Source organism: Acanthisitta chloris, unplaced genomic scaffold (genome assembly GCF_000695815.1).
Source record: "Acanthisitta chloris isolate BGI_N310 unplaced genomic scaffold, ASM69581v1 scaffold19260, whole genome shotgun sequence".
NCBI classification, from domain to species: Eukaryota; Metazoa; Chordata; class Aves; order Passeriformes; family Acanthisittidae; genus Acanthisitta; species Acanthisitta chloris.
This window is the reverse complement of record NW_008652479.1, coordinates 22,682-47,399: the sequence shown is the minus strand read 5'-3', so window position 1 is coordinate 47,399 and position 24,718 is coordinate 22,682. Positions and strand designations below refer to the sequence as shown.

Here is a 24,718-nt window from a genome sequence, read left to right as displayed (position 1 = left end):
TCTTTCCTGCCTCACCCCTCCAGTCCCTCATGACTCTTAATCACTGTATCCAGGCAGGGAATTAATTTATAGTAGTCAGGGTTTATTCCCCTAAGAATGGTGGGAATAAAGTTTAAAAATCATGTAGATAACAGTTAATTTTAGATAATATGATTTCCTTGGGGGGGGTAAAGTAACTAGTTGTGGAACTTGTGGTATCTGGTGCCTATAGGGAATTTGGGTGGTACTAAAGCAGTGACTGTGGGGCACAAGCAGCTCCTGTTTTAGGAAAGGAGTTTCACCTTTACTGCCACTCACACTTTTGCTCATGAATCACCTCTTGATATAGCATAAGGGATGTATGCAAAGGGTCAAAGAGACATCCCTCTGGAAACCTCTCCTGGAAATGTGTTAACCTCCACCACAGAGGTGGTGGAAAATCATAGAATCACAGAATCAGCTGGATTGGAAAAGATCTCCAACCCTACTGTGGTTACTAGACCATGGCACTAAGTGCCACATCCAGTCTCATCTTAAAAACCTCCAGGGATGGTGAATCCACCACTTCCCTGGGCAGCACATTCCACTGTCTGATTACTTTTTCTGTAAAAAATCTCTTTCTAATATCCAACCTAACCCTCCCCTGGCAGAGCTTGAGTCTGTGCCCTCTTGTCCTGCTGCTGGTTGCCTGGGAGAAGAGACCAACCCCCACCTGACTCCAACCTCCTGTCAGGGAGTTGCAGAGGGTGAGAAGGTCTCCCCTGAGCCTCCTCTTCTCCAGGCTGAACACCCCCAGCTCCCTCAGCCTCTCCTCATGGCACTTGTGCTCCAGTCCCTTCACCAGCCTCGTTGCTCTTCTCTGGACCTGCTCCAGTCCCTCAATGTCCCTCCTGAGCTGAGGGGCCCAGAACTGAGCACAGGATTCAAGGTGTGGCCTCACCAGCACTGAGAGCAGGGGCAGAATCCCCTCCCTGGTCCTGCTGACCACACTGTCCCTGATCCAGGCCAGGATGCCACATACAGTGCTGTCTGCTGCCTTCTGGTTATGGCAGCTGAGTGGTATTTTGCCTTTTTTATTCTTTCTCTATAATATGACTATAGCTTTTTCTCACAAAAGTGGGGTTTTTTTAGGGATTTTGAGATGTTCCAGGATTGTAACCTTTCTTGGGAGCCTCTTCTCGATGTCAAATGCAACAGCAGAGATTATGAGCTATGGAAGTAGCACTAGATGATAAGAATTCCTAAGGATAGGCTCAGGACATGGGGATGGAGTCCCAGTGCCATGGAATTGAATCTGGCTTTGTGCTAGGACAGGAAGAGAGCAAAACATGGAAGTCCCTGTGGTTTGTTTGGTTCTTTTTTTAAAAAACTTTGAATAGATCTACTGTTCATCCAATCACTGGGTCCCAGCCAACACCTCTGGAATAGCTGAGACACTTTTTTTTTTTTCTAAAGGGGAAATTCTCCTGTCTGAAATACTTTCTTAATTCCCAAAGTAGGTCAGGAATGCAGTCACCGAGGTATGTGCAGTAGTGAGTGAGTCAGGGTGTGCTCAGCTGTTGGGAATGCTGTGTACTGCTCCCATTTGTCAACTGCTCAAGTGCATTGGGAACAATCAACTAACAAATTGAAGGTTTTGTGTAGTTTGTTTTGTCTTCATCAGTCTCAAAGGAAGGCGATAAATGATCTTGTTTCCAGTGAGGCTGGGGCCAAATCTGCTGTGGGATTGTGACTGTTTTCAAGTGTTAAACCACACTGTTAGGAGTGCTGGTGTAGAGAGACGAAAGAACCAGCTGACATTGGCCTGGGGAATCAGAAGCAACCTCAACACATCTCCAAAATTGGCAGTGTGACTGGGCCCAGTGGAGCAGGGAGGCTGTATGGCCTCTCCATATGGGTTGTGTGGACTCACTGCAGCACATCTGGCTGTGGAATTATTCCCTGTGGTAAAATCCAAGGCTGAGGTGTGATGTCCTCACCTCCAGTGGGGTCAGTTTTTCCTCCTCTACAGAAGTTAGGAGCTTGCAGTCCTGGTGCAAGGAATGGTAACACTTGGAGAGAGATGGTTCTTCCTGGCAGTAGAAAGTGGCGTTGGGTTTGGAGCTATTCATTACTGCTCTCCTGAAATAGCTCAGGTTTTCTTACCCAAGGCTAAGGCAAACACAGCCCTAAGTGCTCAGGGTTGGAATAAAGCTCATGCCCTGCGTGTTCTGGAGGTAACTGTGGGTAAAGGTGAGCTGGTGGGAGAGGCAGAACGAGCACAGTTTATCCTCTGGATGGTGCTGTTGGTTTATACAAACAGCAGAGAGAGCCCCGCGAAGCTCCGACAGAACGTTTCAAGCGCTGTTTGCTTTAGGGAGGATTAAGGATGTGCTCAGTCCCTTTCTCCTTCGCAAATCTCTCACGAATCTTGTATTGTAATCCACCTGTTATCCATCCCTCCTGAGGCTGGCCTGACTTAGCTAATAGCTACTGATGAGAAAACTCGTGGGTTTTGAGCAATTCCTTCTAATCAGGACCAAGATGGTTTTTTAACACCTCATTTAAAGCTTCCCTCAATCCCCCACCCCCCCCAAGAGTTAAACTGTTTCACCTGTGGGATGACTATTTCTTGGCTCGGTGGAGTGTAATGAGCTGGTTTGGAGTCACAGGAACTCAACCTTGTTCTTAGTCTTGGTTAAACTTCACTGTGGGGGAAGAGAAGACACATCCCTCTGCTGAAGTTGCTTTTTCCAGAGGTCAGGACTCTGGAGTTTGAATGATTTTTGCCTCCATCTCCCACCAGATGAGATCTGAAATAGGTATTTCCTACTTTAATCTGTGTGACATTGTTCTAATGGTCTTGGAACTTTTTTTTTGCGTGTTATTTTTTAACCATCTCTTAAAGATGTTAACTAATCCTGAAGAAGGAGAGTGTTGTGGATCATTGCTGTTTGTCTTCCTTGCCAATCCTGTTATTGGAGAGGAAACCTGTGTGGCATGAGACATTGTTTTGCAATCTCTGCAAAACATTGATTTGTTGTAATTCTGCTATGGATAATTGATGGAAGTAGAAATTAACTCAAGGTGCTGGTTTTAAGGAAATGGGAGTGTGGGAAAGAAGTGGTGAAAGTGTTTAGTTTGTGGTAAGTGAAGATCCAGTAACCTTCCTGAAAGATGATGTTTTGAATGTGTAGTGCCTTCCAGCATCAGAGGACTGGCTATCAGCTTCTCTCTGTTCCCACATACCCCAAATTCTGCTAGCAGAGGGGAACTTTGCAGAGAATGCTGCATTTTGCTGGCAATAGATGTTTCTAATGACCACTGCTAGTCCTTGGGGCACAGGTAGAACCCCCTGGGTGACAGCACTGGTTCAGCTCAGAGCACTGTGTACAGTGTCTCTGGCCAGGCCTGTGTCAGTCCCTGGGTCCCTGCAGCAATTCTGCCTGAGCTAACGAGCTCTAGGATGTGTGCAGGGATGTGACTTACCAGGGTCTAGAGCCTGACTGGGGGAAAACAGAAGTCAGCAGAGATAGTGTCTCACTCTGAGGTTGCCAGTGGTTCATTTGTGAACCAAGTCCTGGCTTCAGATGAATAACAGCATCAGTTTCATGCCTTAATTTCTCATCTTACTGTAACCTGTTTGGACTCAGTAGTGTTTCCCATTGAAGCACAGGATGTTTTTAGTCCCTCCTGTCACCCTGAATTGCCTTTAGCTGTCATTCTGGGTGGAGTGTGTCCTTCTGTGCCTGCAAGGATCATTTAAAAATCCAGCTGTTTAACTTCGGGAGAGAAGCATTACAGCTCAGCAGCTAATGGAGATGACTGTGACCTTTGGAGGGAAGAGGGACTTAGGGAAGATGTGACTGGATGGATAAACCAAACTGCCTGGGGAAACAGATCTTCAGGGAGGTGGAATGACTTGACTGCCTAGGCATGTCCCAGCATCTGATGCTTTACTAACAGATAGTGCTACATCTTTTGCAGAGTTATCGTTTCTGGATACTTCCAAGATGTGATCAGAATGGCTGGGAGGGAGAGTCACACCTGTTGATTTCTCATCTTTCTGTTTGTTTTGGCTTTTAGTTACAAGGTCTCATTACTCTGTGTTCATGCGTTTCAGTTTTGATGGGTCTGAGTAGATATTGTCTGTTTTTCTTCTATGCTTTGTTCTGTTTGTTTTTCCACTGTGATGTGAAGCCAGTGGATGAAGTACACTGGGTGTTACCTGCACAGTAGCAATAAAAAGATCAGCAGAAACCGGATGGAGAAATTAAAAACCTCAGTTTTGCTCCGTACAGACTATGCTGAAATTTTCACACCCACTCATTAAGTACACACACATTAAGTACCCACACATCAACTTTGTAGTGGTGAAGTTTGACTTTTGGCACGAGCAAGAAGACTTCTATTTCAGGCAGCACTACATGAAAATTTTAGGTTGGGTTTGCCAGTTCTTCCTCCTCTGTGGGCTGTGTTTTTGTCCTGCAGGATTCCTGTGTCTCATCCACTGTCCTTGTGGCAGGATAGAGCTGTATGACCTTAGTCAGGAAGGGGAGTATGACTGTGTATAAACCCAGTGACCTTGAAATAGGAGCAGAGGCATTCTGAAAACTTGTTATTAGGAGGGAGTTTTATCTTCTAGCTATTTTCAAGCTGCCCGTGAACAGCCAAGAATGCTGGGCCTCATTTTGTGTGCAGACCATGACAGTTTCAACAGCCCTACACTTAATTTGGCAGTGCTGGGAGTGGGTTGATGAGATGGTTCCCTAAAATGTCCTGAGGAAATTGCCCTCTGTCCTACACACCTCCTTTGCTTGGCTTTTTAAAAACTGCTGTCAGCACAGCTGAGGTGGAAAACAGGCTGCTCAGGGCAGTGGCCACAGCCCCAACCCTGCCAGAGCTCAAGCAGCATTTGGACAATGCTCTTGGGCACATGGTGTGATTTTTGGAGTTGTCCTGTACAGGGCCATGAGTTGAACTCAATGATCCTTGCGTGTCCTTTCCAACTCAGGTTATGTTATGATTCTATGACTTTTCCTGTTTGGCTGTTTAACATGTCATTCAGGCAACTGGAAGACTTGGCAGTCCTTTGTGCTGCCCCAGAGATCTGTGATGGACTTTGGTCCCAAACTTTCAGAGAATCAACCAGGGTGGAAGAGACCTCAAAGTCCAACCCTACCATGGTCACTAGACCATGGCACTAAGTGCCACATCCAGTCTCATCTTAGAAACCTCCAGGGATGGTGAATCCACCACTTCCCTGGGCAGCACATTCCAATGCCTGATAACTCTCTCTGTAAAAAATCTCTTCCTAAGATCCAACCTAACCCTCCCCTGGCAGAGCTTGAGTCTGTGCCCTCTTGTCCTGCTGCTGGTTGCCTGGGAGAAGAGACCAACCCCCACCTGACTCCAACCTCCTGTCAGGGAGTTGCAGAGGGTGAGAAGGTCTCCCCTGAGCCGCCTCTTCTCCAGGCTGAACACCCCCAGCTCCCTCAGCCTCTCCTCATGGCACTTGCGCTCCAGTATCTTCACCAGCCTCGTTGCTCTTCTCTGGACCTGCTCCAGCCCCTCAATGTCCCTCCTGAGCTGAGGGGCCCAGAACTGAGCACAGGATTCAAGGTGTAGCCTCCCCAGCACTGAGTCCAGGGGCGGAATGCCCTCCCTGGTCCTGCTGACCACACTGTCCCTGATCCAGGCCAGGATGCCATTGGCCTTCTTGGCCCCCTGAGCACACTGCTGGCTCATGTTCAGCTTTCTATCTATCCAAACTCCCATGTCCATTTCTGCCTGGCTGCTCTCCAGCCACTCTGTCCTCTGCATGGAGCTCTGTGTGGGTTTGGTATGGCCAAAGTGCAGGACCAGCACTTGGTGTCATTAAACCTCATTCCGCTGGAATCAGCAACCTTTATCCTTTTCCTTTATCCCCTGTGTGTGTTCTCACAGATGAATATCCACATCAGAGAGCAGAATTAGTGGAGAAAATCTCATGTTAATGTGACTGGGAATATCACTTACCACAGCAGAGAGGCAACTCCTGTGTGATATAGGCAGGAAAAGAAAACCCTGCACCAGCAGCTCTTGGATCTGTGTGCTGATCTCGAGGAGCTGCCTCCTGGGAAGCTGAAATGCTCTGCCTGGGACACAGTGCAACCATGGCTGTGAAAATCCTGCTAACTGTGGTGTTAGCAAGCAGTTCCCTGTTCTGAGAACTCAGAACTTGTTCAGACCACATCTGGGATGGTCTCTCTCCTCTTGCACTCTGCTGTCTCACCCAGAGAAGATGACAGACCTGGGTACCTTTATGCTGGTGTCCTGCAGAAGTGCTGTCTTGGACGTCTCCTCCATTCCCAGGCTCCTTGATGACAAAGGTCTATCTTTGCCAGACAATCAGCTGCTCCTATGGCCTGTTGTGGCAAATGGTTTCTTACCAAAGGGGGGATTATCCTTGTTTGTACATGGATATACTGCACCCAGGAGTGATCTGCATCGTGCATGACAGTTTGATAATATTTATACTGACAAGCCCCTGATGATGGTATTGATGTCCCTGCTCACCTTTCTGCAACGAGATGAGGCAGAATGGTAACAAAATATGATGAGCTTTATCCTGCCCTCTGCAGTCACAGTGACTAACTGAGGAGAAGTGATTGCTTCAGCCATCTGTGGGGGCACAGCCATGCAGACCCTTGGAGTTAGGATCTGGGTGCCCAGGACTGATCCACCACATTGTCCTAAGGTGGAAATGAATGTGGTGATGGTACTGACAGGGTTTATCCCAGACACATAGGGGCCATCAGCACATGGTATTATCCACAACTCTCTTGTACAAACCTTCTTTCTTTCTCTACACAAGTCTACCAGAGGACAGGACACTGCATTAGTTACCTGTTATGTGTTCTCTGTTCCTTTGCCTTCATGAGCACAAAATGGGACAAAAGTAGCCAGGAGTACAGCTCAGTTTGGAGAAAGTACCCCAGCCAGCTCTGAGTGTGCTCTTTGGATCACTCAGCTGCGAGCATGGACAGGTATGTTATTTGAAGTCATGTTTAGGTGCAGGTAGGAAGGGATTGTGTAAGGGTGATCTGCTGCCTGCTGGTTCTGCTCATCTCTGTGCATCAATCCCACTTGCCAGGTGCAGTGTTGAAACAAAATTTGGTCACCTGGAATCTGCTCCAAGTCAAGCCAAGTTAATAAAACTGGTGGCCAAGTGTTTTCAGGAGTGAGTGTGACTCACTTTGGCCTACAGGAAAACCCTGGTAGTGTTGGTGACCACTAAGCCTGTCTCAGTTTTGGCATTTCAGGTGCAGTTAGCAGATTGGACAGGTAGAACAGGTATTTGTGTCTGAGCATATCTAACCCAGACTCCCTGGCACAAAAGCAGGGAGCCTGAAGATACCATTTTTATTGGCTTTCCAGACTGGTGGTGCACTTCAAAGTTTGTGGGAGACAATCTTGCACCTGGGACATATACAGGGAAAGGCCTTTGCCATGAAGCATGCACTGGTTATTTGTGCCCAAAGGGAAATGCAGGCTCCTGGTTTACTTGAAGTTGTAAGGTCAGAGCTTGTCCAACGCTGATATTAAGAGGAGCATGAGATTGACTGAATGCAGGATTCTCCAGGGAACAGTAAACCACCCCAGGAATTGTCCTCCAATAACTGTCTTGCAATTCAGCTGCAATCCCTAGGCAGTAAGTTGTTTTACAGGATAACAGAAAACCCAAAGACTAACCATATGATGAGACAGGAAACATTTTTTTCCTCGATAGATTAGATAGAAAACCATGTGAAATTCCACAAGTGAAATGCCACCTCTTTATCTTGAAACAGAAAGAGATAATGTGCATTTTGTAGATGTGAGATAAAGCTAATTCTCAAGTCAAATTGTATTTTAGGGACCATATGAACTTCCACCCATGAAATAATGCAGTGATTTTAATGTGTTTGTGGGGCACTTGACATACCAAAATGTTTTTAACAGATCAGACTCTTGAACAACAATGAAACACTTTGACAATGGCAGAGCAAATAGCCCAACTTTGACTTGTGAGTTGCTTCAGCCATCAGGGCTCTGAGGATGTGGTGGTGGAGCCACCAGTGTCTAGATATAGCTGAAAGCAAAAAGATACCCATGCAGTTCTGGGCAAGAGCAGGACTGTTGGCACCATCCTGGTTAACTTCTGCTGTGATTAAGTGCCTTTTTCTGCTCTGTCTCCTCTCTGTTTATTTCAGTAGACCTTCTGTCTGGAAGAGTGTGTGGTGCTGTAGGATGGCTCCTCATATTCCTCTCAGCCAGGACTGCCTTTCAGTATCAACTGGAGGGACCCACAGCAAGGGAATATGCAAGTGCTTTAGGGTAAATGACAAAAAGTTTATAAACCCAAGGGCTTGTTATTTCTCTTGGGTTCTGAGTGCTTTACCATATGATTTCACAAATAGCACACGTAGTTAAACAACCAGAAGAATAGTTTTCCCCAGGACTTATTTTAATACAGAGCAATGTGTCCTCTTTGTCTTGATTGTTTTGTGCATTTAACATGTTGTTTTAGTTTACTGAGTTTGTGTTTACTTATGGTTGCAGTATCAAGGGGTAAATGGGAACCTGGATGTTGAGCAAGCTGCAAGGTGAGGTGGAGCAGAGGGAGTCAGTTGGGTTGGATGGAGTGGTGTAGATTGCTCAGGGAGAGGGAAGCAAACCTCAAGCACTAAGAGACAGGGCCCAACTGACATCTGCATGGAGTCCCAGGGTTGTGTTAGATACCACTGAAGCTTGGAGCTGCATGAGATGACCTTTCAAGACTACTCTTCCACCCTTTGTTGCTGTGGCCCTGCAGTGTAACTCATTCTAGATGAAGGTGCCAAATGCCCATTACAGAGAGAGCTGTAATGGCAGGTTAACAGAGATTACCAGGGGGGCTGGACACCACCTGAATTTGACATCATGTGTGAACAACACAGCTTAGACTGTTTCTCTTGAAGGCCTGATCAGTCTCATCTGATAACTAAAAATGGGGACACAACTTGAGATGCAAACTGCAGAGCTGGGAACAAACACACTCACAGTCCTGCCTGACTTCCCCATGGCATGTGGGACACCCACCTTTGGGAAGTGCAGCTCAGAGGACATGGTGAATGTCTGTGCAGCATTGTTAGAAACAGGCTGGCTGATCCTCTTGGCTCTGGCTGAGACTACAACAGAAGTGTCCTTCCCAGGGATCTACAGCCTGAGAGACAAACTTGGATTGAACAGATGCTAAGCAGCTCCCAGGGAATCAGGAGAGAATGTCATGTCCTTCCTGAGCACAAGGATCTTGTGTGTCTACTACAATAGCACAGTGTTGCTCTCCTGCCCAGCAATTACTTTGCCTGGGGATTTCCCAGGATGAGTTTGATGGTTGGTGTGGCAAAGAATTACTTTCTCTCCATGGCTGGCAAAAGCGTTTGTCAAGTTAATAGGAGGAGGAACCTGCATGTATCTAAACAAAGCAGGAGTTACATAGAAAACAACAGACAAAAGAGAGAGCAGCATCTCATTTCCAGCAGTAAATCCATCTTGTTCCTCACAGGAACCTGTGGCTGTCCTACTCCTGTAGCTAAAAATGTGACTGCAGTTCTCTCTCTGATGCACCTGTCAGTCAAGAACAGAGAGGAAGGCACTGTGAGGCCACATTTCTCCAAGTGTAAGACAGGGACAGGATGGTTTGTACCACTCAAGAAACAGGATTATGTCTTGTAGCACTTTTCACCCTGAGGGATGCCAAATGGCACATTTGTCCTGCCAGAGATGTCAAGAGGAATGGTTTCTGATGTTAAGTCAGTGCGAAGAGTATGGGAAACACCTTTACCAAGAAATATTTCACTTCTGGCTCTAAAATAGGTAGACCCTCACACAGATGTGACTCTAACTCATGTCTGTACAGGGCCTGAATTTTGCAGCCAGATGTGATGTGCTGAGATAATATACCTTCATTTTTTGCCAGGGATATGGAGAGGAATTTGGGCTTTGTGATTCTCATGTTTCTCTCTCTGAAGCAGTGGAGAGTCCTGGAATGCTCCTGCTCCTGGCAGCTATCAGGGACAGGAGCTGGAGAGGCTGCTTTTCTGATGGGAGGCCAACTAGCCATGAGTTTAATAAATCAGCTCCTCACCTGTCTGCAGTGCTGCAGTGCTCCTTGCTCCTAGATTCCTAGTCAAGGAACAGAGTATTTTCTTCCTTTCCATCAAATAGATTTTAAAGGGTGGGAAATTAAGTCCCACAACCCATCTCAGCCCTGGAGCTGATGTCAGTTTGTCTGTCTGTCAGCTCTGGGGTGATGTGCTAGGCTTCCCACTGGGATGGCACAGACAAGATGCTGCTGTGGGAGGCATTTGCATAAAGGATCCCTGGTTCTTTCCAGCCTGTGCAACTCCAGCTGATGTTTCCAGCCATTGTTGCTGGGAGCATATTTTTCTGTGGTCTTTTGAGCTCTCTCAAATGAAGTGGCTCATCAGTCTCCTCAGTTGGTGTATCTGAGGAGGGAATGCTGGGGCCATTCAGAGCATTTCAGGGTTGCAGCTTAACTAGGATGGGGTGAAGGGTGAGGAGCTCAAGAAGCAGAAAGGCAGTGGGATGGCACACAGGGTCTGCTTCACTCTGCAGGGAGGTTAATTATCACTCACAGCTGTGGCCATAGGGAACATGCTCAATAGCTGAGTTCTCACTGTGCTTACAGAAAGAACTAAAACAAGTGCCAGTGACCAGAGGCTCTAATATGGCCAAGTTCAGAGCACTTACATCCCATCTCCCAGTGATTGCTCCAGGCAAGGACATTCCATAGGGTGTGGAGCTGGCTGGAGGAGCCTGCCCATGGTCCCATTGCCATGTGGGAGAGGAGGAAATATTCTTAGTTGGCCCCATGTCATCTGTTGTCACAACGCAAATTCAAGGCAGTTTCTTTAGGGGGGCATTAGCTGGGTGGGGATGGATAACAACCAGAGAAATCAGCACTAATGAAAAACCAACAAGTTTTGCATTCTCTGCAGCTCTGCTGTGTGGCCACTGAGGAGCTGCTTGTTAGTGTTCCACCATCAAAGCCACTACTGTCTCATTCTCTCCTGGGGCACTTCAGCCCATGGAGAACACATGTTAAGACCAGTTGGCTCACTAGGCTGTTTCCACCTCCTGGCACAGTTTTCTGGGGCTTAGCTGTGTGACAAAACCATGTGTATTCTTCCAAGTGCTGCAGTGGAGGATGTGGTGGCTTTGCCTCAACAAATGCTGTTGCCTCTGTGTGCTTGTTCAGTGAAGGTTTGGTGCAGAAGGGAAGGGACTAGCTGGAAAATGGCCAGTGAGTGTGGAATTATGCCAAGCTTGGGAGTTTGTTTTAGGCTCTCAGTTTTACTTGGTGAAAGCAAGACAAATAGCTGTGCAGAGTTTGCTCTTGTAATTTCTTCCCCCTGAGACTCCCAGCCTGAAAGCATTTTCTTCTGAAGATGACTACTGAACAGGGAGGGGAAAACAAGAACCTAAGGTTGCCAGGCTTTTGCTAGCTTAGCCTTTGCTAGCCCACAGGCATGACCACTGAGCAGTCACATGCTGCAGGCAATGTCATTCTTTTTCTCTGCTAGTTATAACTCAGTAATACTGTGAATGGGCCCAGACACCTCCAGCTTCTTTAACAACTCCTTATTCCACTGGCTTCCAGTCAAGTATTGGGTTTGGTATGTTGTAGACATCACTGAAAGACAAGTTCTCTTGCAGTGAAGCTTGATCAATTTGTAAAACAGCTCTGTCCTTAAAGCATATCTTGTGATGTTCTCTTCCATAGCCCAGAGATATGGGAATGTGGAAAGCACACAGGGCCCAGGCAAGTAAAGAAGACTTGACACACAGCCCTCTGGAGAATGTGCACACAGACAAACTGATACCTAGGACAGACTCCAGCCAACACCTACAGCACACACACTTTAGGCTCTAATGGTAATCAAATTTGCTTATGAAGTGTTAAAAAAACAAAACCAGGTAAATCTGCCTTTTGTATGTGCAGGATGTAATTACGGATGTAGGTAAATGGATAACAGATAATCATCTTCACTTGATGGAAGTTTGCTTAAAACAGAAAGTCATCTTGTTTTTACAGCACTGAAGAATAGAAGAACTTCTGGCATGGGCACTGATGTTGGTAGCTGGACACACTGAGTATGGAGCAGCAGTGCTGGGCTTGGAGTCTCTACACCACGAGAGAAGCAGCATCTCCTGGGACTGCCAGTAGGACTGCCAGAGAGAAATGCATGTGGAAAAGGAGGTTGGCATCTGGCCTGTGGCCCTGGAGTGGCCAACCTATGTGTTAGGTGCAGTCTTTGCTGGTTATCTTCCTGTCTGTGGGCTGGGAGTCCTGTGTATCCCAGGAATATTACTTCTTATAGAGCTTTATAAGGGATCAGCTCTGTTCTTGGCCTCAGTTTTCACCAGGTCATCCCTGGAGAGTTCCAATGCATCCCCATTTCCCAGTGTGACCTCCTGTTTGAGCTAACCAGCCTGGCTGCCTCTGTTCTGCCTGACTGATTTCAGCAGTGGGGGTGGAGAGTGATGAAATGATACTCCGAGGAAGTGAAAGTCAGTACTCCGGTAGGGGGTTTTGGGTTTTCTTTTCTTACACCAAGAAGATGAAAAGCTTGCCCAGCATCCTTATCTTGGCTAATGTGCTTGCCAGAGAGTTGGATATTCCCCTGAGCACCATCTTTCCTGAACACAGAGTGCTACAGATGTGTTACCCACAATCACCAGCACAGTTCCTGAAAGGCAAAGAGATCCACCTATTTCTGGTCGCAAGAATCTTGCCTCCCCTCTCCAGGTAGGGTGAGGGACTCTGGACTGCCAAAGATCAATTCCACACAGACCAGGGATTTCCATAAACACAGAGGGTGAGGTAAGTGTTGTGGAATCTGGGATGTGGAGAGAGATTGTCATATGCCACCTGCAAGTAAGAAGCAACATATCCCAGGTCTGAATGTGTTCATGGCTCAGATCAAGTGTCATGCAACCCCCTAGGGTTGTGGCAGGATTCAGTACCCTTGGAGCACTTCCTGTCCACTTGGCATCAGTGGAGCTTTGTTTTAACTTGATACTGTTGATGGACAAAACCTGGCTGTGTTGTACAAAATCCACCCAGGGCAGGAGTGTAGAAGGTGTTGTCTGTCTGTCCATGATGGTGTGATTCCACAGGTATGAGAAACTTGACATTTATTTCAGTTTTATGTGAAATAAAAATGCAGATATCTTAGATGTTCCAAACTGAATGTCAAGGGGCTCAACTGTGTGGATCTGCAAGTTGATTGAGTTCTTTCAAATTCTACAACTAGCCCCAGACTCAAATCCATCCAGGTCCTGTTTTAGTGGTGAACTGTCATAGCTACCATTTTCTGACCACTCAGTGATCCCTGTGAAATGTTGAGAGGTGCAAAAGCCAAAAGACTAGTCCTGGCATTGGTACTGGAGGCAGCTTGACTGAGAGCTCAAAACAAAGAGCAGCTGAAGAGTGTGTGTTGTTGCTATCTGTACAAGCCGCTCAGAGCTCGAGTGGCAAACTCTTGATTCAGCTTGGGAGCCTGAGCTGCAGCCAGGCCCATGTAACAGGTTTGTCAGCAATGGTGCAGTGAGATTGGGATGGAGCTGGAACCTGTCAGGCAAGTGAAATGCTGGATCAAAGCTTCTCCAGTTTTCCAAAGTTTCTCTAATAAAGGTCAGCTATATTAGAGAGGAAGAGGACTGTCTGAATAAGCTCTGGCCTCTATCCCTGAGCACTAATCCACCTTTAAACACAAACTCCTCTGTTCGGTGGTGGATTTGCAATGAATTTTACTTTGCTTTATTTCAAAGCAATCACAAGGTGAAATGGGTGTGTATCTAGCCATCGGGCTGGGATTGCTTCTGGATTGGAGCTGTAAGCAATGACTGCATGAAAAATATATGTTTATGGTTGGTTATGTCTAAAATCTTGGGCAGGTGGTGGTACAAAAGCTTCTTAGACTGTAACTAAGGCTACTTGCATAACTTACACATATTCCCAATGATGTTTCCATCAGATTAGAGATAAAGGGTTTCCTTCTTACACCAGACCAACCTCCCTAAGGAAAATAGAGGAAACTTCCATTGTTTACAATAAAATGTGTTTATTTCCCCACTCTTTGTTACAATAAGCTTTTGGTGATAGATGGGAGCAGTACAAAGCTGATGTCTTGCCTGACAAATTGGATCGGTGTGCAGATTGTCTGGGAATGCTGGGAGAGAGGGTGTGCATGTTCTTATAGGGAAATCCAGAGAGAAGACCAGCCCAGTCATTCAGCACACCTTGGCAAGAAACCTCTGGGGAGCAGAGGCACAGCCTCTGCCGCTCTCGGGCATCTCGCCATGCGGTTCCTCAGGATAAGGCTCCCTAAAATTGCCCGAGCCCTGATTTGCCTCATTGTGGTCATACAGTTTTGCATCTTCATTGCCAATTTCAGCTCTTTGTTTGACTTGGCGAAGACAAAGATTTGCAGGTAAGAGACCTGCTTCCTCCCCCTGTGCCCTGCCTGGGTAGAGTGGCTGTGCTTGCTTTCTTCCTCTGTCTCGGTGTCTTTTTCACCATGAAATTTGCACTTCTGACCTGAGTTTGGTGACCACTTTACTCTAGCAGACCTTGTACATGGTGTTGGAAGATCCACAGTCAAAAACCTGCTTCTGCTGGCTCCCTAGTTTCCAGAGTTTCCCTTATGTAGCTGTTTAAGAAAGCAGCTTTTGCTTTACTAATGGTACCTGTTTTCATACTTAGGCACTACGTAGGGTTTGCCTTTCCTGGTGGCTACCAGAAGGAGCTCATTCAGCCTTAATCCACATTGCATTGTTGGAGAGTGAATTTGTTGAGATGCCTTCATATTTATAGCAAGTTCAGCAGCTGATTAGTAACACAAATATGCTGCATACCAGGGGACCAAAGTCACGTAGACTTGATCAATCTATCTACGTAATTATATAAATGGTCAAGTAAATCCTACAGGAATGAGTTTGGAGGGAATTGCAATGTAGACTGCAGTGAAATCTCTACAGCACCACAGGCAGGGAGCACTGTTCCTTGCCTGAGCACTGGAGACACCTGAGCCTTTCCCAGTACATGTATGGCTTGCAGGTGTGTTGGTGCTGTGTATAGAGCGCTTCATTCCCCACCACCCCCATCTGGTTTCAGCCCTCCCAGTGAGCACATCTGGCCTGGTTTGGTGGGGTTAGTTCTCAGCTGGATCTCTCAGGGCTGATGCTGTGGGGGTAGGCAGGAAGACTGAGGCTGGGAACATCTGCGTCTCTTCTGGGGGTGGCATGAGTTTAGCTCGGCTCTAGCAGCTTGAGACCACACCTTGAGGACAGCTATCAATTTGGAGAGATCAGAAGCTGCACAAGGGAGGCCATAGAGGGGAAAGAAGCAGTATGTGTAGAGAAGTGAAACGAGTTGTCTTTGATCCCAGAGCCCATTGGCGGCAGAGCTGGGACCAGAACTGGCTCTCCATGTCCAGCTGCTAGAAACCATCTCATTCTGCCATAGTTTCAGACAATGGCCATGCCTGGATTTTTGTAACTTAAGTAAAACACAACCAGGTGTGAGCTGTGCGTGGTTATCTGTGTGGCAGCTCCATTTCCTACCTTTATGTAAAACACCCAAAGCAGCGTTAATGGCTGTATCCTCTATTTGTCCTTGGACTTCTTAAAAGAAGTGGAAAATAAGAGTAAACATAGTTGAGCTTCTGCAGTTGTTTGCCAGCTGGACTCTAGACCCTGAAATTCAATGAGCTGCCTTGGCCATTTGTCTGGGTTTAAAATGCTGGTCAGGAGAACAGAGTCTGTGTAGGCACCAGTGCCTGGCCATGGGGGCCTGACTGCAGGGAGCAAGGTTTGGGATGTGCAGGGTGTACATTTTGGTCTCTGTTTGGCACAGAATTTGAAATTAAAGTTTGAAATCTGCCCTGTGAGCCAGTGCATAGGGAAAGTCTGGAGTGGGGGGTGGTTTGTCGTCTTGTCCTGTTTCATTTATTCTCTGCCCTTTCATTTCAAAGTTTTAAGCATCACCTTAAAAACACAACAGAAACTTACCAAGGGATTTATCATCTGCCTGAGCTGCCTTACCAATTTTTTCTGTGCTTAGATTGTACATATCTTGCTCTTGTTGGGCAGTAAACAGTAGCACAAGTTTATGCATGAAGCACTGAGATAGAAAGCACAAGCTGTATATTTAGTTGAAACTGGCTAATGATTATGAGAGAGGCAGAGCTGATAGGCCATTTACCACAAACTTTCTTGTTTAGCTTTGCAAAGGTTCACCTATTTATCTGATACGAAATTTTTTATGAAAGCCTTCTTAGTAAATCATTTCCCAAACACTTTCAGAGTGGTATGACATCACTGAATTTTAGCAGCAATCTAACTGTTATCTACAGCCCGTTATCTGCAGAAATGCTTTTTTGCCATTTATCACCTCGGAAGCAATCCACAGCATTGCAAAACAAATGTGTCATGTGAAGACAGAACACGAGTGTGAAATCAAACTGCCACAACGACGCTGGTTTAGCCTGAAAAGCTTTGCTGTACATAAAAGCTCAGCTGCAGAAATTTTTCACCTTCCTGTTTCCTGTTCCACCCTCCAGCCATGTGCAGATAAGGATGAATGTTTGGGACAAAACCCACCACTTATGCCTCGATTTTTTTTTCTTTTTTCCACTGGGTTTCAGCCCAGTCCTGTTGCAGGTGGCTCTGCTGCTGTTGGCAGAGGTGTCCTCCTGTGATATCCTTGTACCTGCCTGTGCCTCTGAATCAGGCAACAAGACAGCTGCAATATTAGAGCAAAGTGGGGAAAAATGTAGAGGGTTTGCATTTTAATACCTTCAAAGGGTCTGACACGTGTACCTGGTGAGTGCTGCATGATGCCATTGCATGAGCTGGCTAAGGGGGAGGAGGAGAGGAAGAAATGTTCTGTGGCCCCAAATGCTCAAGAAGCGATGTAGGGTAAAGGAGTGAGTTTCACTTCTTAGACTTCCCTTGCTGAATTCTGGAAGATCTTCATGCTCTGTTGCTGAAGCACATGGCTCTGCTGGCAGAGGAGAGAGCCAGATGGCTGCCTTTGTGATGTGTGCCATGTCCTGGGCTCAGGATCTCCAAAACAGCCCTGCAGTGCTTGGGGACATTGCCAGGAGTCCTGCCCCGTGCAGGGCAAAGCTGTGCTGTACTGGTTGGCAATTACTGCCAGCATGAATGTCTCATGAGCTAAGTGCTGAGGAGGAGTGTGTGCCTCTGGGATTTGCTTAGCGGGGTGATAAGCAGCATTGAGGCCGGAATGGTGTAGGAAGTTGAATAACACTTTGACAAAGTTCAAAATGAAATTGCTCTAAACCACAGAGAGAGGCTCAGAGTCAAGAGCACTAGAAATGGGCTGGAGGGTGTTCAGTGTGAAGCAGAATGAGTGTGTGATGTGTCTGCTTTTCCTTTGATTGCATTCAGTCAGTTGAGCATTTTCTGCCATGGCTCAGATACGCAACAAGTGAACACCCAAGAGCAACATGGTCTGAACTATTCCGATAATGGGAACTCCAGGAGGTTTTTAAAGGTGACTTTGGGGAGAGACATCACAAGGCTCAAACAGGATGTAGTGGAGAAGACAACAAAGTGGAAAGGAAAAGAGGAGCAGAAGAAAATGATAGAACCACTTCCCAGGGTGGAAGGAACCAAGGAGAACTTGGCTGTGAAACCACCACCCCAGTTACAGGAAATCAAGAATACAACAGTGAAAACAGCCCCAGTGGTGCAGGGAAGCAAGGAGAAAACAACAGTGAGACCAGCTCCAGGGATGGAAGAAGCCAAGGAAAAAACAACAGTGAAATCACTTCCCAGGGTGGAGGGAGCCAAGGAAAAGGCAACAGTGAAACCACTCCCTGGGGTGAAGGGAACTCCTGAAAACAACCCACCCAAAGACCAAGCAAAACCAAAAGGACCTCCTGCATCAATAAAAACTGTAAGACCTGTTCCTCAGGCTGCTGCAGTGACAGAAAAGAGGAAACTGAGCATTGCTAACTTCACATCTGAGCCGCACTGGGATTTCGAGGACCAGTACCTGCTGGACAACTCATCTCCACCCTCGGTAGGTGTGATGGTGTGTATGTTCACCAAGAATGATGCCTCCCCATTGACCTCCTTGTCTGCTGTCCCCTGGGCACATGTGCCCTTTGCAGTTGAGGATGATTTCTAAGCTGGTCGGTCAACTCACTGGTATATGCAGGTGCTGCTGGGACCCAGAGAGAGAGACATCTATGTACAACTCAGCTCTGGTATGGGAACTTACTGCAACTGTATGTGTTTCCATGGGTTCCTTTGAAAGTCAGCCTGAACAGCTCTTTCTGGAGCTCAGAATCATCAGAAGCTGGGGAAAATCACTCTCCTTTTAGATGTAGCACAAGGTGGTCCCACTCTTAGGTACCTTGATACATTGCATGAGGGACACACAGTGCACCTTATGTGTTCCCTGTGATGTGGTAGGTTGTGTCACACCCAGTCTTGTGATGCCTATGGGCAGGCACTAGGTGTCTGGCAGGAAATGTAATCTTCATACAGGTGTCCTGTTTCTCACCTAATCTCTTGAGAAACTGAACATCTGCATTCACATGAAGACTCAAGTTAATCAAACTTAACGATCTCATAATTACTAGTGTCCAGGGACAGAGCCTTTAGGAAGCCTCCTCCCCCTTAGTCAGCTCATGCAATGGCATCATGCAGCACTCACCAGCAAGTAGGTGGGACAGGTTGTAGAGCCCAGTACTGTCCCTGTCTCCCATCCTATGCTGGTAACTCTTTGTAAAGCTTACCCAGAGCAGTTTTCCCTGGCACCCTTGTTGCTGGAAGGCTTGGATAGATGGGTTACCCTCTCACGTGTTTGGGTCTGGCTCCCAAACCTGATCTGTGAATTGCAGAGAGAGCCTAGGAAGCACTCCCAAATTCTTAATTTTTTACGTGACCAGAGTTTTCCCCAGTTCCTCTGGTATTTATCTAGTCTAGCTGTAGAGGCACAAGAAGTACCAAGCCTTGGACCGTACCAAGTACAACTTGAGCAGGAAGGGAATGTGCCCGTCAATGGACATGAAATGTGCTGTGAGTGAAATGATGCCAACATGAAAACCTCCACAATGTTCTCATTGTACTCCTGTGGTGAGAGGGAGAATGAGGGCTGTCTCCTCAGGCTGTGACTGGGTTGTCATCCTCACCTGTAGCAGAGGCTTTGGCAGTGCAGTCATGGCTGGGGATTTGTGCTGGGCATGGTCTCCTGTTTTGCCTTTCAGTACATGTCTAAGATGTCTAAGAAAGCAGAGGCCAAACTGACTCAGCAGAAAATTCAGTGTAGTGGAAGTGTTTGCTTTCCATCTGCACGCACAGACTAACTCTTGCCAGCTGCAGTGAGACCCTTCTTGTAGGATAAGCTGGCTTGGGTTCCCTTCTTAGCTGCACGTTTCACTGCTTAATTTATGACATCAAACAAGTTGTTGCACATTTTTTCTTAACTTTAAAGGGAGTAGTAATGGTGATCTGACCTTGCATGTTCCTCTGTGTTTCCTCAGGTGTGCTCTGAGGACCTTGTGAGGTGTGTTGCCAGAAGGGACTGTCAACCTTATTTGGAACATTTAGGTTAGACCTTATTGCAGATGTAAATTTGCATGAGTTAAGGAGGCCAGTAAAGCATTTAAGCATCACAGGCCTGTTGTTCTGAAGAGCAAAGTCTCATAGACTTGGAGTAATTCTGGCTCCCTTGTAGGTGACTTTTCACCAGCTAGTTATGGACATAGCGCTGAAATTGTGCTTCATGTTCATGGTGTGGGGACTCTGAGGGGAATGGATGATGTACCACTGGAGTTTGTTTCTTTCTGATCCTGTCAGATGCAGGCACACAAGCCCTGGCACTCAGTCGGGTTTATCAGCTCTCTGCTCATCAGTCCTTATTGTTTCCTTTTGTTTTTCAAGACCTGCTCTGAATCAGTGAAGGTCAAAGTTGCCAAGTCTGACTGGCTGCGGGATCTCTTCCTGCCCAACATCATGCTCTTCACAGACAGGAGATTCTTCAGTGACAGTGAATGGCAGCGCCTGGAGCATTTTGTACCCCCATATGGCTTCATGGACCTGAATTATTCACGTGAGTCCCTCAGGGCTTGTCAAGATGGGACCATCATCCTCCCAACAGGAACCTGATGCCAAGTAGCTGGAGGTTTGCAGCATCTCCCTGCCAAAGGCATCAGGCAAGGTGGATCTCATGGTGGAAACTGTGGTGGTTTCACTGTGTCCATTCTAAAGCCTCTTGGTAACTCACCACTGTGTTTTCTTCACAGTGGTGAAGGAGGTCATATCCCAGCTGCCCCCAAATCCTCACCAGCAGCTGCTCCTGGCCAACAGCAACAGCAGTGTGCCAACATGCATCAGCTGTGCTGTTGTGGGGAATGGAGGAATATTGAATAACTCTGGGATGGGCCAAGAGATTGACTCCCATGACTACGTCTTCCGGTAAGGCAGGTTTCCTTCTCAGAAGATGCACAGCTTATTCTGGCAGGTAACTGTGGTTGGATCACTTCATCTCTTCTAGTATTGCACTGACTCTCAAGTGCCACAATGACTGATGGCAGGAGGTGAAAAATCTAAAAGCAATTGAAAAATTCCTAAACACACAGAGCCTGTGTGCACGGATGGGCCATGAAGAGCCATCTCCAAAGCAGGGGCTTTCCTGCAGATCAAAGTGGAGCTCAGAAGGGGCCTAGTCCTCCCTTCCTCCAGACTAATGCTGTCTTTTCCTGTTAGGAACATGAATATGAGGGTTTTGAGTGGTCCCTAACTCTGCTCTTCTGTTTGATTTCCTTCACCAGGGTGAGCGGGGCTGTAACCAAAGGTTATGAAAAAGATGTGGGGACAAAAACCTCATTTTATGGATTCACAGCCTACTCCCTGGTTTCCTCTCTTCAGATCTTGGGACACAGAGGGTTCAGCAACATCCCACATGATGAAGTAAGTTAGGTTCATGCTGTATGCATGAACAGCTTTCACAGAATCATAGAATTTTAGGGGTTGGAATGGACCTTACAGATGATCATCTAGTCCCAACCCCCTGCCCTGGGCAGGGACACCTCCCACCAGAGCAGGTTGCTCAAGGCTTTATCCACCCTGGCTTTGAACACTGCCAGAGTTGGGGCAGCCACCACTTCCCTGGGGAACCTGTGCCAGTGTCTCACACTTATCCTTTGACAGGATGCTGTTTGCCTGTGGCCTTCACTTCTGACCTTGCCATGCATGAGGAGCACAGAGTTGAGCCAGCACTTTAGTATTACCCTCAGTGAAGGAACCTGCACTGGCTTGGCTCAGTGTTTGCAGTGACACGCTGTGTCAGTGCCACCCCAGCCTCTTGGCATGTAGAAGTGGCTGCACATCAGACCTTATCTCCATTCTGCTTCTGTGAGCTAGTTGAAGGCTGCAGACTGAAGATGTGTGTCTAGGAAACTCAGTGAGCCTAGATGTCTGCTTGCACTTTGTTTTTAAAGGAGGTGTCTCTCATGCTGTTCTTTAATGCTCACTTGTTTTCTTAGCATGTCAGATACATTCACTTTCTGGAGGGAGCTAGAGACTATGAGTGGCTGAAGGCTTTTCTGCTGAACAAGGTCATCAGGAAAGGAGTCTCCAACTTTGGCGGGTAAAACAAACTAACTCCACCTCTACAGCCTTCAGTGAGGAGCTCTCTGTTGTGCCTTTCTCCTCTCCACAGTGCTCAGCCCTGCGGAGGGGCAGCCCAGAGTAAAGCCAAGGTAAAGCCTCCCTCTCCTGGGAGACTTGTTTGGAGAAACATCTCATTTCCTCCACAGTTCTGAGCACTGCTGTAACCAATACACCTCCTTCCCAGAGGTGGCTGATTTCAATGATGTGTACACAGAGCTTGGAGAAAGATTTGTGAGCCTCTGGGACGAACACATGCTGTTGTTGGTGTGTGTACATAGTGGCCTGCTCATGGATTCACCTGGTTTCACCAATTCTTGCCTATACAAACATGCTTTTGCTATTCCTGTCTCCTGCTGTTCCTCTCCTACCTGATCTCTTCCTCTGCAACGCACACAGGCTATGGAGGCTTTGGGAAATATTGCAAGATAACTTCACAGTGTTTGTGGTTCTTCTCTTACCACCAAGTGCATCAGGGCTGATCCTTTCCAGCTGTGATGAAGTGTAGGCACTTGTCCTGAGTCTCCCCATTCCTGACCTTAGGCACAAACCTCGGCAGATGTTTGATAAAGATTTCACAATGGACAAGTACCTGGTGGTTCACCCTGATTTCATCAGATACGTGAAAAACAGGTGAGTTGGGGGTTATGTGCTCTAACAGACTTGTTTTTTTTCTAGCCAGCACAATCTCTGTCTGTCTCTGGGCTCTTCTCCAAGCTCACTCCCTTGTAACCACAGCTCAGCCACACCAGCAACCTTGGGGTTATCTCCAGCAGTGTGCAGGCAGTTGAAATTCTCTGTGGTGCTGCACTGGGATGTGAGTGGTGGGTAGACATCCAGAATCTGTGAGCTGGAGATGCATCAGCTGTTGGACAGATTTGCTTTCTGCATCCAAAAGGGATCCTGGACAAATGGCAACTTTAGGTGTGGGAAGAGTATTGCTGAAGTACCAGAATAGCTGGTCTAGTTGAGGATCAACCTTTCATGTTCCCCATTGCTTAGCACCTTGGAGGGAGACTTTGTAACAGACCTTCTCTCCAAAGATCCCTTCAAACATGATAATAGGCCCTTTCTCAGTGTTCCATTTGCCTGGCCCAACCTCTGCTCTTCTGTACCTCTCCAATCCTTTCCACAAGCCTGCTGGCCACTGTCATTGTGAGATCTGCCCATCATGGGCCACACGTGACTGGGAGATGTAGGAACAGGAGCTCCTGTTGTGAGCTGTTTTGGCTGCCTTTACCCTTCAGTCTCCTTGAGAGCTGCATTCTGCCTTCCCTGAGAGCCAGATGGCCAGTACCTCCCTGCTCATTCTGCTGTCTCCCCTCTGACTTGGAGCCTTTCCAAGGCCAAGAGGGCTCAATGCTATTTTTGCCCAGTGTGGACTCCTACCTTCCTAATAACTCCTGGCACAACACACTGCAGCTCTTGGCAGGTTTTGTGATCCCCCTCTCCACCTTTGCTATGTCTTGTTTCACTCCTAGATGTGGATGGGAAGCAGGATATACCAGGGAGCATCAAAGCCACTTCTGCACTGCAAGGCGAAGGACAGATTTAAGAGTGGTGGGCTTTAACCTACTAGATCCTTTAATCCATCCCCTGTTTACTCCATTGCCTCAAGACTTCACTTCCATAAAGCTGGGGCAGAGCTGGGCTTAGGTTGCAGTGCAGGTGATGGTGAATTCTACACTGACCTTGTGCTTTACAGAACACGTGTTGGAATCCTTGTGGCATCTTTGAAATGTCTCCTATGACCACAAACTGCTTCAAGGAGGAAAGATGCCACAGAGGCTACAGGAGGACAAGGTGTGCACAGCTTGAAACACCACACCCAGCAACTGCTCTGTGCTTTCTTCTCTCCTTCTGCAGGTTTTTAAAGTCTAAAAATCTGGAAAAACGCTACTGGAGGCTGTACAGACCCACAACTGGGGCCTTCCTGCTGCTGACTGCTCTCCATCTCTGTGACCGGGTAAGGGCATGGTGATTCTTGCACCCAGCACTGTCTGGAAGGGGGATAGGGGTCAGGGGAGAGCAGGGGTGGCTACAACCCTGCCTACTATCTGCCTTGAGAGTGTAAGGGCTTGTATCAGCTGTGGATGAGCAGGCTGAAGACAAGAGAAATGGCCCCAAAATAGCTCACACAGAGGTTGTGAAGCCCACTGTGACCTACAGCATATGACCCCCCAGGGAGGCAGAGAGAGGATAACAGGATCTCTGGTACCAATGTTCATAGTCTGGTCCTTCTGCACCCCCATGCAGGGTCACCAGGGGAGCCTCAACTGGCATCTCTGTCCTATGCTCCCTCCCTGTTTGGGAACTGTGTCCTGTATTTCACTTAGCCTTCTCTGTCCTTGGTACCCTGCCCAGTGAACTCTCCATCTTCCCCAGGTGAATGCCTATGGCTACATCACAGAGGGGTACAAGAATTACTCGGATCACTACTATGACAAGAGCTGGAAACCTCTGATTTTCTACATTAACCATGACTTCAACCTGGAGAAGCAGGTGTGGAAAAAGCTTCATGATGAGAATATCATGAAGCTTTACCAGAGATCCTGATTGTGTGGCAAGGGCCTGGGAAATCTCAACAACACTTCACTAGGAATGGAAAAGCATCACCAGAGCCAAGGTTAGCTCTGGACTGCCAGGCACATTTCATCCCCACAAAAGATATTTCCCTTCTTCAGCACCTCTATTCTTTCACAACACTTCAACAACTGTGTGAATGCTGCAGACCCAGAGAAGAACAACAAGAAAATGCAGTGTGCCAACATCCCATCTGGTTGTACTGCAAGATTCTTCCTGGTGGTTGTAGGCACTGGTACTGGGAGAGCAGAATCCAGGATGGACCTGGGTAGCATATGGTCCAGGGTCCTGTATTTAATCCTGGTTTTCTCTCTTTGCAAGGAGATGCTCCTCAAGCTGGAGCTACTTCTGGGTAGATCCTCTCCATTAGTGATGCCCATTTTGGAGTTGAGTGTTGTCTAAACAAGTTCCCTCAGGAGCCAGTAGATTGAGGTGGACACAC

General features: G+C 47.2%; 1 protein-coding gene across 1 annotated transcript; it reads left to right on the top strand.

Annotated features, from left to right (window-relative positions):
* Positions 1 to 17,449: 17,449 nt before the first annotated feature.
* Positions 17,450 to 24,249, top strand: ST6GALNAC1 (ST6 (alpha-N-acetyl-neuraminyl-2,3-beta-galactosyl-1,3)-N-acetylgalactosaminide alpha-2,6-sialyltransferase 1; the record flags this gene model as incomplete). Its single annotated transcript, XM_009077548.1, has 8 exons — positions 17,450 to 18,097; positions 19,966 to 20,134; positions 20,328 to 20,499; positions 20,856 to 20,994; positions 21,570 to 21,673; positions 22,237 to 22,326; positions 23,560 to 23,659; positions 24,079 to 24,249. Coding segments are annotated over 8 exons (1,593 nt in total), but the record flags the coding sequence as incomplete, so codon positions are not given.
* Between the last annotated feature and the right edge of the window lie 469 nt (positions 24,250 to 24,718).